This window comes from Suillus clintonianus (assembly GCF_016758775.1).
Source record: "Suillus clintonianus strain FC179 chromosome Unknown DEU56scaffold_190, whole genome shotgun sequence".
Lineage (NCBI taxonomy): Eukaryota > Fungi > Basidiomycota > Agaricomycetes > Boletales > Suillaceae > Suillus > Suillus clintonianus.
Genome location: NW_024539414.1, coordinates 1 through 16,108, shown reverse-complemented (window position 1 = coordinate 16,108; position 16,108 = coordinate 1). Strand labels below are relative to the sequence as shown.

Below are 16,108 nucleotides of genomic sequence, written 5' to 3'. Positions count from 1 at the left end.
AACCACAAGTTAGTCTCTATAACGGACTGCGATTTCGGACTGAAGAAATGGACGTACCTGGTGGCGCCCTCAAACTAGTCTCTATAACGGACTGCGATCTGGGGCCGTGCACCTGTCAAATTATGTTATGCGTCAAAATGAACCTGAAAAAAAATCAATCCACTTACCAACCATTACCAACCATGCTGCACAACTGCGGTTACTGTGACAAGCCTTTCCATTCAAGTGGGAGTGTGAAGAAGCATATAGCTACCCACCCCGCATGTAAAAGAAAATGGGAGTCTATGGTTAGAGATACAGATGACGAAGACGGCGCACCAGCTTACAACGACTCATTTTCCCCACTTCGCCGCTCGCGCTCCATCGATTTTGAGGAAGACAACCCTATAGCATCTAAAAGTTGACGAGTCACTGTTGAAGAAGTGACGGACAAAGAAGATGGCAGGCGGTACTTTGAACCATATCCTGAAGCTGGTTGGACGTTGCGAGAGGGCCAAACTAGTTTTGAAAGGCATCAGCAATATAAGGAGGGTGAAGGTGAAGATATGTGGGCACCCTTTGCCAATGAGTATGAGTCGCGTTTCTCGTATCTGCAACGAAAATTAACTTTAGTTCTGGCAGGGAAGAATGGGGACTTGCTGAATGGATGGTCAAAAGCCTTGGGCAGACTAAAACGGATGAATTTCTGAAGTTACCGATAGTGAGCTTGGTATCAATGACTGAAGACATGTACTGACCATAGTGATAGACGCGAAACCGCACCAAGCCTTCATTCCATAATAAACGGTCATTCCTACAGAGAGTCGATGCGCTGCCACATGGACCGGCCTGGAATTGTAAGAAGGTTAGCGTCAAAGGAAATCGGACAGATGAGAACGGACAGTCGCTGCATGAGGACCTTGAACTTTGGTCCCGCGACCCTGTAGAATGCATCAAGGAACTTATCGGAAATCCTTTATTCAAGGAATATATGGTGTATGCACCATCACGAGCGTATGAGGACGAAGCGGGCACCGAACGGATCATCGATGATATGTGGACAGCTGATTGGTGGTGGGACAAGCAGGTGAGTAGCGCATCAATTTGATACGAGAAAAAGGTGCTTACCTTCACATCAGAAAGAACTGCCTGAGGGTGCGACCATAGCTCCAATAATCCTCGCCTCCGACAAGACAATGCTATCCCAGTTTTGAGGTGATAAGTCCGCTTGGCCTGTTTATCTGTCAATTGGCAACATTGCCAAAGAGAAACGACGTCAAACATCCGCACGCGCAACCATCCTCATCAGGTACTTACCTGTGACGAAGCTCGATTGTTTCACGTCTGATGCGCGATCCCTCGCTGGATACCGATTGTTCCACCACTGTCTGTCGCTGTTGCTGGAGCCGCTGATTGCAGCCGGTGAGGATGGTGTAGACATGGTTTGCGCTGACTCGTTCATTCGACGAGTGTACCCCATACTTGCGGCCTACGTCGCGGATTTTCCCGAGCAGTGTCTCATTGCTTGCTGCAAAGAAAACCGGTGCCCTAAGTGCTTGGTGGCAGCCGATGAGCGTGGTGATCTGCTAAATTCACTGATCCGAGACCCGGAGCTGACAAAGGAGATACTGGAGAGACGGAGGAGTGGTCAGCACCCAGTAGAATTCGATGAGTATGGACTGAGGCCGGTGTATAAACCTTTCTGGGCCAACTTACCACACACCAACATTTTTTTGGCATTCACGCCAGATCTCCTCCACCAACTCCACAAGGGGGTCTTCAAAGACCATCTCGTCAAATGGTGCCTCGACATCGTGGGAGAAACCGAACTTGATGCTCGCTTCAAGGCCATTCCAGACTATCCTGGTCTCCGTCACTTTAAAAAAGGTATATCGAGCGTCAAGCAGTGGACCGGAACTGAGCACAAGGAAATGCAGCGCGTTTTCATGGCGCTAATTACTGGTGCAGTCCCAAGGTATTTACTATGATATTCTGTTTTTTTGCTCAGTTTTGACGAATTGAGTTGCTTTGATTCACAGTCGAGTGGTCATTGTCACGCGGGCCTTACTGGATTTTTGCTATTACGCACGACTTCATACACATACGAGCGAATCCCTGGACTGTCTGGAGAACGCCCTCACCGTTTTTCACGCTCACAAGGATGTGTTACAGGAGCTCGCAGTGCGTGAACACTTCAACATTCCAAAGCTACATCAATTGTCCCACTACGTACAGTCAATCAAACTATTCGGAGCTGCAGATGGATTCAACACCAAACTTCCCGAGCGCCTCCACATCGACTTCGCTAAAGAGGCTTACCGTGCAAGTAACAAGCGCGACTACGAGGAACAGATGGCGTTATGGCTTCAACGCCAGGAGGCAGTCTTCTGCCGATCCACTTACCTCGAATGGGTGGCTGAGCGTGCCGCTCGCCGGACAGACCGGGAATCTGAGTATGATTCCGACTCTGATGCTGAAAACGAGGGCTTTGATGTGGTGCCTGTTGTTTTGCAGGATATCATTCATGTTCTGGCGAAGACTGCCCCACATCCTCGTCGATCTGTTCAACATCTCGAAACCATGCATGGCGCCGTTGATTTCCTGCCCGCTCTCACATTATTTTTACAGGGGCGTTTGCCGCACAATCATAGCATTGTGCCTGGTCCCCAAGATCGTTTTGACACTTTCCGACAAGTAGTTATCATCCTTCCCCCCGACCCTCGTGTGTCCGAGTTGCCCAAGTGCCTACGGGTCAGGGCGACGCCTGAAGTGCTTCCTTCGTCTTCTGGACGGAAGCCAGGTTCCCCCAATCGATTTGACATGGCACTGGTTAGCAGTGATGGCGTCCAAGCATCGAAGGCACTACTCACGCTGAATGGTATGTCAATGGCTTCCATTTTACGAAGTATTACAATGACAATATCTAAATTATAGCCGCTGTCCGAGTTGCGCAGGTCCGTGTGTTGTTCACGCTGCCTCGTCAATTTGGCGCATACCCGCGACCCCTTGCGTACGTTGAATGGTTTACCCCGTTCAGAGAGCCAGACGAGTCGTCTGGTCTGCGTCTAATCTCTCGTTCAACTCGTCACTTGCGACGGAATTCGGCCGTGATTCATGTTGACGAGATTATTCGTCCATGTCACCTCATACCCAAGATGGGTCGATTGGTCAATCCTACGTGGACGAGCGCGAATGTGTATGAGTTGGCGAGTGAATTTTACTTAAATCCATTCATTGACCTCGAGACTTTTTGTATGTCCACTACGAGTACTTAGATTGATTTAGAATAGGACTATTGGCTACTACAGTGAATACAACTACTCCCAGCGCCTCCCGTAGCTCTACATAGCCCCGTATTTAACTACATATCACTACAGTGACTATGTAGCAATATGTAGTTGTCACTGGAACTACACCAATATTTGTTTTTTCCTGATGACCGGTGAAGTGTTGTTTGTCTGTTGGAGTCAAGGCGTAGGGCTGATCTATTAAACGATGCAACAGCGACCTTGGTTGGGTATAGCATGGGTATATCCGTGGGTCAGAAGATCTAACATGCGGTATAGGCATCAGCAAGGGTGTGGGATGTGGAGAGCCATTCGAGACAGAACATTCCTACGTTGGGTATAGCCATCTGCCCAAAAAACGTAGACTGGTGATTACGTTAAACGTCAATCCGGACCTCAAATAAAAATTCATGTAGGCTCATGTGTTCATCCCAGTTCTACGAAGCGTAAGAGTCAAATTCTGAACACTGAAGTGAGAGAACCTGGATTGGCATGCCAAGGTAACGTAACACCGTACTCATGCCCTTGACAGGTACACGTGAACGTGGATTGTACCGTTCACACTCCGAATTTCCAGGTGGTTCTCTCAAACGACCCAGGTAAATTCTCAGTTCAGGGTCTCAATTAATATCGCGGCTTTCTAGGACTTTCTTCATAACATCATTAGAATGGATTCAATCAGGTTCACTGTTTTAAGTCCAGTGCACTGCGCGGATCAGTCCATGGCGACCCGCATACCGCAATCCCGGTAAAATCGTTCCTCTTTGCGCGGACTGTCTGAACTTGAATAGGCTTCATGGCAAATCTTTAGCTCGTCTCGGTCCCTGCCTACTACTCTCCTATGATCTGGCGTTTCGTCGGATTTCTCCGAACTCACGTCAAAATTGCGGAAATCCTTTTGCTGGCTAATATCTAATCCTCACAGCTTTCTTTCTCGCGAGGCTAAGTGACTCGGAGAGTCCAAATAGACTACCAGCAACCCTATACTACTAGTACATGTATAAGTTTACTGTGCGCAGAATTTCCTGTGCATCCGGATACATTGCATGTTTCAAGTGCCACAGGTTCGTGTCGATGTAATGCATTATTTACTGTAATTGTAACGCACCAGTGATGCATTTTCCTTGCAGTTGTAGCGCTCTTTCCTCCCCTACAGTAGTGAGTACTGCTAATGCATCACTCTCCCCTACAATACTGGGTCCTGGTGCATCCCTGATGCATCAGCCTGACTCGAGCAGATGCATCCCTTTCACTGATGCATCCGCTTGAGTCTGGCTGATGCATCCCGTCTGATGCATCGTCCCTCCCGCCCTTCGTGCGTTGCTGCCCTGATGCATCCCGTCTGATGCATCATCCCTCCCGCCCTTTGTGCATTGCTGATTCATCCCCTCCCGCCCCTCGTACATCCCGCCCTCCCGTCTGATGCATTGTGATGCATAATTCTCCCCCTCCCGCCCTTTGTGCGTTGCTTATTCATTTCCTCCCGCCCTCCAATATAATCTGGCGCATTGCTGATTCGTCCCCTCCCGGCGCCCTGATGCCATGGCACGTTATGATCATAGTGCATGTATTAATCAATCTACGTCTATCGAGGCCATTAATCAATCTACGTCTACCAAGGCCAGTGTCTCCGCCCAGCGTGCCTCAAACGATGACGCTAGATGTCGGCGCAAGTCAGCCTGCCGTTTCGCATACGCCACACAGCCATCCTCGTGTTCTGCATTGGTTAGTGTAGCGTCGTCTTGCCTTCCATCCCAGCGTGCTGCTTCCTACCTTAGAAAAGCTAATATACGCCGCATTTCTTCCTGCAGGAGTTGTACTTCTTCCCCCCAGTGCATTGCGCGTGCCCTTGCCTTACACCACTCTATCCTCATATCTGTTGCACCATGAGTAAGAGAATCATTTTGTAGTATCGCGCTTACCTTCTAGAGCACCGTTATCGTCCTTCTCACTTCCCGCAGCGCCACGCATATTCCATATCCACGACAATTTTCGTCTGCCCTCCGATTCACCCCAGAGCAGGTCAGACATAGAACGAATATCCTGACGATTTAAAGGACGCAGTGATGACTGCCAGCCAGACTCGTTCAGGAGTCCGCCCAGGATCACCAGGGCCTTGTGTGCGCCTTCGTATTTGCTGGCAGCAGCATCGATTCTCACGTCGATCGTCTTAAGCGTGCTACGTGCTCGAGTATTGGCTCCTTGCCCTCGAAGGTTGCGGTCCTTGTACCTGAGTACGGCAGTCTGTGCACGAAGGTTGGAGCGTAAGGAGCGGAGGGCATCATGGCCTTGTGCGTATCTCAATCTCCATTCTGTCCTCTGGAGTCGTTCGTCACAAGGCGCCAGCCTGCCGATCTGTGATGGCAACCGCAGATTGAATGTTTCTGCAGCAGGGACGGACGTGGCGTTGGCAGAGCTTGATTTGTCCAAGAGACGCATAGCAACGACGTTGGGCATATACAATTCTTGAATTTTTGACCAGGCATCAATCCGTCGTTGCAAAGTGTTACTCCGCTCAAGCAACTTCCCTTGTTGATTATCAGTGACGTGTATACCACACCCGCTCTTGTCGACTCTCAAACGTCGCCTGGGAGAGGCTTAGTGGCATCATACGCAAGGATGAGAGAAAACGCACTGTTGTTCTTCAAGCTCCAGCCCTGAGCTAATCAACACACTCGGAGAACAGTCCTCGTGCAATGCGAGGGATGCTCCACTCTGAAGATCTGATTCTTCTTCCTTTGCGAGTGCTAGCCGGACCGAAGCCAGCGTAATGACTGTGATTATAACAAATCAGGCACTTGGCGTCACTTCGACCAATAAGTGAACGAACCATCTGCATTTCGCTCAAAAGGGTTTGGCTGAGACTGGTCATCCTCCCATGCCTCTACTTGCAACCTCCATTGATTCAGAATATCCCCGTACTCATCCTTTAATCCTTCTTCCAAGTCGTTTAGTGCAGCTTGCTGATTCGCGCGCTCAGGTAAGGCCTCCTTCATTTTACGTAGCATTGTAGTACCTAGTGAGGCAGATGAGACTAGCATCACGATACAACAGAGATACGCACCAAGGCCCACAATTTTCTTCCAGTTCGAATCGCCAAAGAAATCGTCCAATGTATCACGCCTTGCGCCGGGCCCCATCTCCTTCGTACTGGATGCGACGGGATTAATGTTAGCCCACCCGCGCTCCGGAGCTTCGCCATCGGTTCGACCAACACCACGCTTGAAATTGAATGAGAATGTTGTTTGACATTTCTCAATGTGGGCAGGGAGATGGAATTTCGGGACGAAGAAGGAGACGGCCCTCGATACGAAATTGAAGTGCATTGAAAGCGGAAACCCCTTCATACGTTGCCAGAGCTTCTTGTGCCATTGACAGGCAATGTCGTACGAAATGTTGAGATTTTGTAAGGAGCTGTGACGGAGCGTTGAAAAAAGAGGTAGTCCATATTGACGTATCTATTGGCGAGCACCTATCAGCGCATACAAATGTCAGCAATTGAGCAGACTCACTTCTCTCCCTTTTGCGAATCTCCAACGGCATTCGGACGCTTCATGTTGTGATGGGCACAGTCGATCGTGCCAAGCCCGGTAGCAGCTAGCCCCCTATTAGTCTTCGCATCAGCCATATTTACCGCGTTGTGGCTGGAGCACGTAGATTTCTAAAACGAATCAACGAGGGAACAGCATAGCAAAGGAAAGGCCTCACCTCTTGGGGGACGTCCATTTTATCTTCGAGAAATTGCTTGTATGTATCCTCCTCTACAAAGTACGCCCAGCCGCGACTTAATCCCGGGTCCGCGGTATTAGTTGACACCACTTTGCGTTTGAGACGAAAGTTTGCATCGATAGCGATGAATAACGCGTATATCCAACTAATCAAATGTTTAGTGAATGACCAATGACAGTACTTCTAGCTCACCGTTTTGCAAGGGGAACATTCTCCCAGTCCTCGGGCAAATTTTTACCCGGGTGCGGGCATGCTGGGCACAAGACCGCACACTCACCCTCTCCCGTGGCTTTCACCCCTTTCGGGTCATGCCCTCTCCCAAAATGTTTAAGCATCAGCAGATGCCGCCATTCGCGGATCATTCTCATAAAAGATTCATATCGGTCCTGAGAACCAAATAAGTCTGTGCGTGTACTAATAATCAATGACGAACCTTAACGCGCGTCAAGCCAGTGTTATCAGTGCCCCGCATAAGAGCACTATAAAATTCGTAAGCGGACACCTTCGACTCGAAAGACAGCAAGTGGAATTCATCCAGAACGCGAAAGGTTGCTGCGGTTTTGGGGTCGGCCGTCGTTGAAGGAAACCACGACATACGGAGTAATTGCTGTATATGGGAATCTCCCTTCGCACAGGCACAGAAATCTACTAACACCTCGTGGATGCCATAGGAATCGATGACAACGAAGTTGTCGTTGAAAGCTTGTCGGGGGTTTGGGCACTTCTCGTTGAGCGCGTGACCCAATTGAATACGGAGGCCGAGGCTCTTGAGGGTCACACGTTCGAAATAGTTGCCGTTCCATTTCTGTGTAGATCAGTCAGACCTTATATATAAATAGAAATACCATACTGACCTGCAACCTGTGCAATGGATGACGTTGATGAGCCACCGTGATGCAAGACGAACAGCGGAGATCTACTCCGAAGCAATCTTGGCATTGATACTGAGGGCAAGCATTGCCACAACTAGAACAAGGCGCTTTGCGGAGCCCCCCTCTGCCCTCAAGGCGCAACATTTCCTCGAGGAACAGAGAACAATGATCTAACCACATGAGTAATGGATGATCCTGGATTGCGTGAGTGGTTTGAAAGGGCAATCTGACCATTACACTTACCCCTGCAGTACGTGGTTTTTTGTAAGGTTGGACGTCATCTGACGAAGGTGCAACATCAATATCTGATGTACCATAATCGTCGAAAGGATCCGGCATGACATTTGGTGAAGGTTCCCGCGCACGGGATGATTGTGCATTCTCGGGAGGTTTGATGTAGGAGCGTTTGTAGCTGATAGAGCCATTGTGAACATAGTAGTTGGTATGTTGTCTTTGCTGGGCCGACTGCGTGGAGGTCCGTGTGTACGAATTTAGCGCTGGTTTCTTCTTCCGTTTCTTCGTTAAGGCTTGTAAGGTGTTGCGAACCTCCTGTGTGCAGTGTATGACTTGAACTGGGGGTGAGGACGAAGGCTGCGCAGATGATGAAGCAGAGGTGCCATTCATGGTCACGAAATCGACTAGGTCGTCACGGTGTACACCCAACAATCCAATCCCAGTGTAGCTACATATGATATTAATTATAATTTAGTAAATAATGCTGAGGGTGTTCTTCGACTTACCTATTTCTCTGAACGCCAGTGTAATTTGGCAATGGCAATACTCTGTCCATGTGCGAACAGCCAGAAATCCTTTAACTTGGATGACATTGCGAATTGGTAACGCACTGCCTATTCGCCGCCAGGTTATTATGTAATCGAGCCTCTTCCACTCATTCTTGCTGTTCCTACTTTACATATGTACTGACTTCGCTAATGCATCATCCAAGGTGTATAAAGGGTGGTCGTCTAGCCAGGTGAGTCACTCATAGTTCTCCTTTACCAATGATGGTGTCCCACAGTGTTTCGAACAATGATGTCGTCTTTGGTACATATTTTCTCAGTCGATTGATCACCTCAATGCTTACTCGTGGTTTCCAGATGTTGTATTGCAACTTCTAGCCTCACTGACGCTTTCCGCAAACGACGCTCACAATTTGATACAAGTCATCGTCGACAGCACTGGACTAGAGAGCCCTGGGCCCTCTGCTGCCTCTCCCACCACAGATGCACAGACATTGGTATCTCCCGCTGCCCAGACTCTGCCCACCATTGCTCCCGCTGCTCAGGCCTTGCCACCCACCCCTCCTGCTGTTCAGCCCCTACCACCCGTTGCTCAGCCCCTGCCACCCGCTGCTCAGGCCCTATCGCCTGCCCCTCCCGCTGCTCAGGCCCTGTCACCCGCTCCTCCTGGCCCCGCCCCTCCCACTCACATTGATCTTCCTAACCCTAATGTGCACAATGAACACTTACCCGATCTCCCAACAAGCAGAGTCATGGTCAACGGGGAGGAACACCTTCAGCAGCACTATAAAGGCTTTACCTTTGACATTCCGCATCCAGATGCTAGAGGCCCATTCTACATTGTTACTCGTGGTCGCCGGGTTGGTATATTCAATACATGGTACGTCTCTTTTCTGAATACGGTTCTTTATTCTGACATTCTATCAGGACACGTACTTCTCCCCACGTTCTCGGAGTCAGTTGTTCGTCTTACACTCGTGCGAGGTCCTGGTCTGACGGCGTCCTTCGCATGCTTGATGCAATCAAGCTTGAAGAAGCCAGGTGGCTGCCTTGAACGGACAATGTGCAACTCTCGAATGTAATGTACTTACTTGTATATCTACCGTATATTATGTATTACCTCCTGAAGCGTGCAATATAAATTTCTTGGGTTATTGTCGTGCTTGGTGAATCAGTGCAAGAACTTCATGTGATCGCCGTGAAGCGCAGTCTGTGAATCACCGCAAGAACTTCGTGTGATCGTCCGTGAATAACGAGACATGATGCATTAGCTTGGTGCAGTAGGTAACTAATCTAAATAAGGTACGATGCACGGCGAACATGTCCGAACCCCAAGAAGCAGAATTTGAGTCTATAACGCGGTGATATTGGGAGAGTTCTGATACAGCAGCTCACCTCGCGCGTGGTGGTCAAATAGGGTATGCGGGTCAACCATAACACGCATGAGGATGTCCTCCAATGCTTTTGTGAGACCAGCGACCCTTCCGGCAGTGAACTCCACCTGACGTATTTCCTTCCCCACACCATGGCTTTGGAGAGTGGCGCAATGATACTCCTGAACCCGCTGTCTGAGTGCATCTACATCTGCCAGCAAAGTCTCAATGGACTTAATCCAATGCTCGACGGCTGCGGTGCCTCTGAAATCTTGGACTAACTGGTCGAGAAGCTCTGTAGAGGAGCCGTTTATAAGACGGGTCAGCATAGCCTCTACGTCTGCGATGTTGGTATTCGTCCTGCTTTGCAAAGAGTGGTTGTTAGTAATTTTAAGAGATGAGATGATGCCCTTGTGAGACTCACCGACTGGAGTCAGAATGACGATGTTGGCTGCCAAAATTTAGTGCTGTTACGGTTGTGGTAAACGTTCAGGAAACATACCTGCAACTCGGAGACGTTGTTTTTGGTCCTCCCGGGTCTGCTGTTTCCTGAGGGCCTGCATTCGCACTACATAGAATACAAGAATAAGTACAATCAGGATAGTATCATATACTGGTCGAGGAAATGAATATTGACTTGCCGTCGTGCTCGATACTTTTGTTTGTGCTTTAAACTGATAATAGCACTGTTCCTGTGAAAACATTGATCGTAGATGAGATTGATATGCACCGCCAAATGTGCACTGCTGACCTGTCATAATACGTTTTTCGGTAGCGACGAGTTGCTTCGAGTTTTTCTTGGGGAGTATTGTACAATCGCGGGCGAGTCATATTGAAGCTGCTATATGGGAGGAGTAAGTGCGGTGAGTTAGGCTTATACAATGTGAGCCTTAGATTAGTGCTATTTACACGAGATTTACAATATATTGTTCTGTCGCAGTAGCCAACGACTGATCGGCCAAGATCGCCATGCTCCAGCATGTTCAGGAATGCCACAGGCGTCATTAGATACAGATTTGACTTTGAGATTGAACAGGACGCACTCTCCATAATCCAACCTACTATATTTTACACGAGATTTATGAACGAATGGTTCATTTGTGGCGGAAAACGACTATTAAGCCAATTTGAATGATGCTGTAGGAAAATAAGCAATCTGAAGGTATCATTTGGCACATGTATTCACATGTATTCACATAAAAACATGGGCTAGCGAACATATTCTCCACATCAGACCCTATCTACTAACTGGCAACTAGTTCTTACTAATTAGTGTACAGTGCCGCTGTATTGTATACACGGTCACCCCCAGCAGCTTGTCACAGTAAGCTATCAAAATAATTCACACCACTCTCGAATCTCATTGGACGATGTCTTTATCATTACACCTATATACTAGCTACAGATATGAACATAACACGACATAACGCACACCGTCAAACGGCACTCCCCCGCTGATGTGTGCTGGCTGCTAAATTTGACGTCCCGCCCGAGTTACATGGTGCTGCCTTCAGCGGAGCTTAAAACCTAATTATTTGAGCGTCAGCGGCAAACATACTTGACAAGTCACTAGTCACTGCCGAAATATTCAGGTACGTGATTGATTGTTTCCGAGTTAACGTTCGCGCTTTGACAGTCAGGATAGCCATGCCGCCGGATTCAATATATTGGACAAGCGAACAACTCGAGTGGATGGATGACCAGGTTGCCATATACTCTTGGTGCTACGAAGACAACGATCTCTTGCTCTTCTGGCCATCATTATTCGAGGTGTATTTCTTGTGTTGGCCAGAGCGTCAGATCTTACTGCCCGACATCCCCGAATCTCAGGTTCTAACTGATGAGCAGCATCGCGCATTGTCTGAGGCGGAAGATTGTCGTAAATTCGTACGTGCTTCACAATTACACTACTATCTACAAGCTAAGTCGCTATGCTAGCGCATTAAGACGTGGCTTGAATATAAGCGAACTCTCTCTTCAGCTTGGATCCCATATTTACCGTTTCTGACGGGGTCCACGGATGAGCGACAGGCAGTCTTGCAGTTGGAGGTTGATGTTGATTGCGCTGGAAAACGTGCTTAGAAGCGGAGATGGCATCAATTGAGGAAGCATGAAGAGTACAGTACAATTTGGAAACTTGTGAACCATCTTGAACCAATTTAGACGCTATAACTAGCACCCACTTGAATTCCTCAGTGATACATAGCTAGCTCTGAACGAAGTTGTCTGGACAGGATCCTCCACACACTTGATTCTGGCCTCCCAAGGCAACAAATGAAAAAAATAGGTCTGTGCGTGCGATGGTGAATGTGCGCCTCCAGGATACATAAGACTTGTACAACATTCGAGCGGAGGCTTGCCTAAAGATTTAGTGAAACCGTACGTTCGTGCTGAGATCTTATATTATTAACAGTACGACATCGCAACATTTTACGAAATTACTCACAGGGGACTGATTGTATTACAGATGCCGCCAGCTACATGGGCCTCGAAGGAACAGACGCTCTGGCTTCGAGAACAGTTACCAACATACGTGGAATTTGCGAAAGAGGGGCAGTATACTCAGTTCTGGCCTATACTCAATGGCGGATGGTTCGGAAAGTATCCGGAGCACGCAGTTCTCTTTCCCGACATCCCCGAGGATTTACTTTCTCCAGAGCAAGTGAGCGCTGTTGAGGAGGCCAAGACAGCGCGCAAAGTAGTAAGTGTATTTTTAACATAATAAAATAGGGCTGCACTGACCAATATCCCTACCCTAGCAACTTCAAACATGGTACCGGTGGCGCACAAATGGTTCCAAAAAAAACCGCAGCCTGAAGAAGACGTCAACTGTTTTCGACAATGCCTTGCAGCCAAAGAGACGTGCAAAGACCGAGGCTGAGATCTATTCCGAAATGTATTATGATGAACGCATCAAGCCATTGGTCGTGGCTGAGGCGGAAGCCGGCAACGTGGCAACTTCTGGAAAGCGTGTGGCACTCGGCCGAAAGTTCTCGAAGGAGTTGCTTGAAGATGAGTCCGAGGACGTCAAGGCTGAAATTCGTGCGAAGTATGAGCAACGGCTTAAAGCTCTCAAGAAGGGCGCTAAACGTGGCACTCACTTTCTTGACGACAACGACATTAATGATGGTGACGAAGAGATGGATGCAGAGGTTATCGCACGGTATGTTTCATTTAGACCTAGTGGTTCTATTCAGACGGGCCAACACCATTTGCAGGGGTATCGATGACTTGCCTGTGATTTGTCATCGCTTCGCACAACTTGTGAAGCAGAAGACCCGGTTTGTCGTCTCGTTCATGTTTGCTGGGCCCGATCCAAGGAATGACTGGGACATGACGACTTTATCGTGAGTGGCGTGGCTTACTATGAATTTACGGCGACTCACGTGACACGATTACAAGTTGTCACCCATCGGAAACGCCCAAAGGAAAATCCTTTCATGAGTTGTATGAGACGGCTGACAGAGCATTCCTGGAGGCCTTCCAGCAGTATGCCGAACTCATCTTCCGTAAGTCTTTTTGCACTGTTTTTGGGTCACTCACTGAATGCACGACCAGCTGCAAACAAGCGCAAGCCTGATGCAATCACGACGAATGGAGATGATAACTGCGCCAAGAAGTCTGAGGAGGGCGATGAAGGCGAGCCCGAAGAGGATGACGGACAGCTGGTAGAGGAAGATTCTCAGCAAGGGAAAGAGACTCAGCTATGCGAGTTTGAAGGTGGTAGAGCTGGGACGGGGATGGGGAGCTCTGACAATGGTGAGTGGTCTGGTCTTTATACGTTCTTATTGCGGGCTGATGCTTTGGTCTGATGCATCCATTAGGTGATGCATCAGCCGGTCCTGCGACAGCCTTCTTTTCCATCCCCGGTGCATCACTTAATGATGCATCAGCTGCGCCTGGCTTGGGTGATATTAATCATGCATCAATGGCGCCTGGTGCATTGGCGGGGGCGATTGAATCAGTAAGTACCTTTTCACAGATTACGCCATCTATTTCTTTTTGATTAACATTTCAGAACGACGCGGGGTGCGGTAGTCATGTGTATGGTGCGCAGGCGGCCGTATACAGGACACAGGCTCAAGCCTATGAGACGCAGACTGAGCTGCCATACAATATGCATCCACCTCTGGGTTATGATATACAGGCTAATACCACGTACGGGACGCAAGCCCACCTTGCCTATAACACGGCCGCTCATCCAACCTACAACTCGGACTCACAGGCTCAGTACCACACCCACGCCCATGCTCATGTAGCTCAGGGCAGTCATGCATCACTCTCCGGAATTCACGCACCCTTCCAGGCCGTCCTCCCTCACATTGATGCATCATTTCAGTCTCAAGGATCCTCGCTCCCGATGCAGACAGACAACTACCCTGGCTTCAGTATGCCCCCTTCGGATTCATTCACACAGACTGTCATCACCCCCAACTTTTCATTCGCTGAGGGATTGCGGCATCCAAACTGGAACTTCAATGATCTAGGCTCTCCTACTCCTCAAAGCGGGTGGCGACTCTCAGATATTCTGTCCCCCACTCCTGCAGAGCGCAGTAGCCTGGACGCTGAAGTCAATGATGACTCACTTCCTACTATGCTGCCACCTGTTCCCGCTCAGACCAACGGAGACTCACTTCCCATTCTGCCCTCGCCTGTTGACTTTCTTCCCGTTCCGCCTTTGCCTGCTGTGCCTTCTCTCGTTCCGGCTCCGGGTATGGATGGAACGTCTCGCCCTCCTATCACGAAGGCTAGTGGAAAGCCGAAACATGCAAACAAGCGTCCCAATGCTAAGTCCGCGACTAACTGCACTGTGTCCAAGCCCTCGGCTGCTGCGAATACGATTACTCAGTCTGCCCCCGCTAAGAAAAGAAAAGCCAAAGCAGCCACCACAAACCCTGCCCCCAACCTCGAGGTCAGCGCCGTAACAACCAAGCCTTTACCCGTTCCCGTTCCCGTTCCTGTTCCAGTGGCCAATGTTACTGGAGGCGCCACCAGTGGTCAAAGTCAGTCGGAGGGGGTGGTGTCTCCCATTAACGTTGACTCTGCAGTACGCAGCAAACGTGTGCCAAAAAAGGTCTAGGCGTAACGAGGCTGCAGACTGCAATTGGCACCGATGGTGTCTCGTTCTTTGCTGGAAAGGAAAACACATGCCTGGATGCAGAAGCAGCGTCTTCATTGAAACGACCTGCACAGAATGAGGCCCCCAGCGCTCCCAAGTATGCTACTGTTCTAACTTCTTACTTTTGCGCATACTGACGTCTGAATCAGGAAAAAGCGAACCAAGGCTTAATTGTTCTCCAAGCTTACGCCCCTAGTGTCTGTAATACTATCTCTACCTTGTAGGCTTATACTCTGTTTTCGCGAGTGAATATATTGCGTCTTCTTGCCGAAAATGTTCGTTGAATTTTTGACGTATAAGATGAGATCTTAGTGTAGAATATTGGCACATCTGACTTCAATTATAGTTTTTCAAAATGCCAAGTGGACTTTGTAAAATTCAACGCGATGGAGATCACGTGGGCAAAATCAGACGGTGCAGTATGTACTAGTATATAGATTATCGCGTCTTCTTGCCGAAAATGTTCGTTGAGTTTTTGACGTATAAGATGAGATCTTAGTGTAGAATATTGGCACGTCTGACTTCAATTATAGTTTTTCAAAATGTCAAGTGGACTTGTAAAATTCAACGCGATGGAGATCACGTGGGCAAAATCAGACGGTGCAGTATGTACTAGTATATAGATCGACATGCAAATAAAACCGCGCACAACAGTGGCGGCGGGCAGGTGGACGATGCACCAGTCCTAAAATGGCCGAGCTATTGAAACCGAGCAGCAACGGCAGCGGGAGGCGGGCAGGTGTGTGATGCATCAGTCCTAAAACTGACCAAGCTATTGAAACCGCGCAGAAACGGCGGTGGCGGGAGGTGGGCAGGTGCATGATGCATCAGTCCTAAAACTGACCAAGCTATTGAAACCGCGCAGAAACGGCGGTGGCGGGAGGCGGGCAGGTGCATGATGCATCAGTCCTAAAACTGACCAAGCTATTGAAACCGCGCAGAAACGGCGGTGGCGGGAGGCGGGCAGGTGCGTGATGCATCAGTTTTAAAACTGACCAAGCTATTGAAA

At 48.9% G+C, this 16,108-nt stretch overlaps 5 protein-coding genes across 5 annotated transcripts; 3 read left to right on the top strand and 2 right to left on the bottom strand.

Annotated features, from left to right (window-relative positions):
- Positions 1–284: 284 nt before the first annotated feature.
- Positions 285–3,254, top strand: DEU56DRAFT_935829 (uncharacterized protein; the record flags this gene model as incomplete). Its single annotated transcript, XM_041358804.1, has 7 exons — positions 285–314; positions 531–568; positions 622–700; positions 749–1,070; positions 1,195–1,954; positions 2,019–2,857; positions 2,926–3,254. 7 exons carry the CDS (start codon positions 285–287, stop codon positions 3,252–3,254), a joined length of 2,397 nt encoding a protein of 798 aa, XP_041201059.1.
- Positions 3,255–4,442: 1,188 nt separating this feature from the next.
- Positions 4,443–8,047, bottom strand: DEU56DRAFT_935828 (uncharacterized protein; the record flags this gene model as incomplete). The annotated part of the gene is made up of 12 exons (XM_041358803.1): positions 4,443–4,478; positions 4,877–5,012; positions 5,040–5,142; positions 5,189–5,853; positions 5,902–6,040; positions 6,097–6,282; positions 6,331–6,680; positions 6,779–6,927; positions 6,975–7,140; positions 7,188–7,381; positions 7,429–7,800; positions 7,850–8,047. The coding sequence occupies 12 exons, from the start codon at positions 8,045–8,047 to the stop codon at positions 4,443–4,445; spliced, it is 2,694 nt and encodes an 897-aa protein (XP_041201058.1).
- An 824-nt stretch (positions 8,048–8,871) lies between these two features.
- On the top strand, positions 8,872–9,661 carry DEU56DRAFT_919943 (uncharacterized protein; the record flags this gene model as incomplete). Its single annotated transcript, XM_041358356.1, has 3 exons — positions 8,872–8,911; positions 8,965–9,487; positions 9,535–9,661. 3 exons carry the CDS (start codon positions 8,872–8,874, stop codon positions 9,659–9,661), a joined length of 690 nt encoding a protein of 229 aa, XP_041201057.1.
- A 297-nt stretch (positions 9,662–9,958) lies between these two features.
- On the bottom strand, positions 9,959–10,811 carry DEU56DRAFT_919942 (uncharacterized protein; the record flags this gene model as incomplete). The annotated part of the gene is made up of 5 exons (XM_041358355.1): positions 9,959–10,340; positions 10,405–10,431; positions 10,483–10,548; positions 10,595–10,672; positions 10,732–10,811. The coding sequence occupies 5 exons, from the start codon at positions 10,809–10,811 to the stop codon at positions 9,959–9,961; spliced, it is 633 nt and encodes a 210-aa protein (XP_041201056.1).
- A 1,636-nt stretch (positions 10,812–12,447) lies between these two features.
- On the top strand, positions 12,448–13,054 carry DEU56DRAFT_688666 (uncharacterized protein; the record flags this gene model as incomplete). The annotated part of the gene is made up of 2 exons (XM_041347067.1): positions 12,448–12,681; positions 12,740–13,054. Coding segments are annotated over 2 exons (549 nt in total), but the record flags the coding sequence as incomplete, so codon positions are not given.
- Between the last annotated feature and the right edge of the window lie 3,054 nt (positions 13,055–16,108).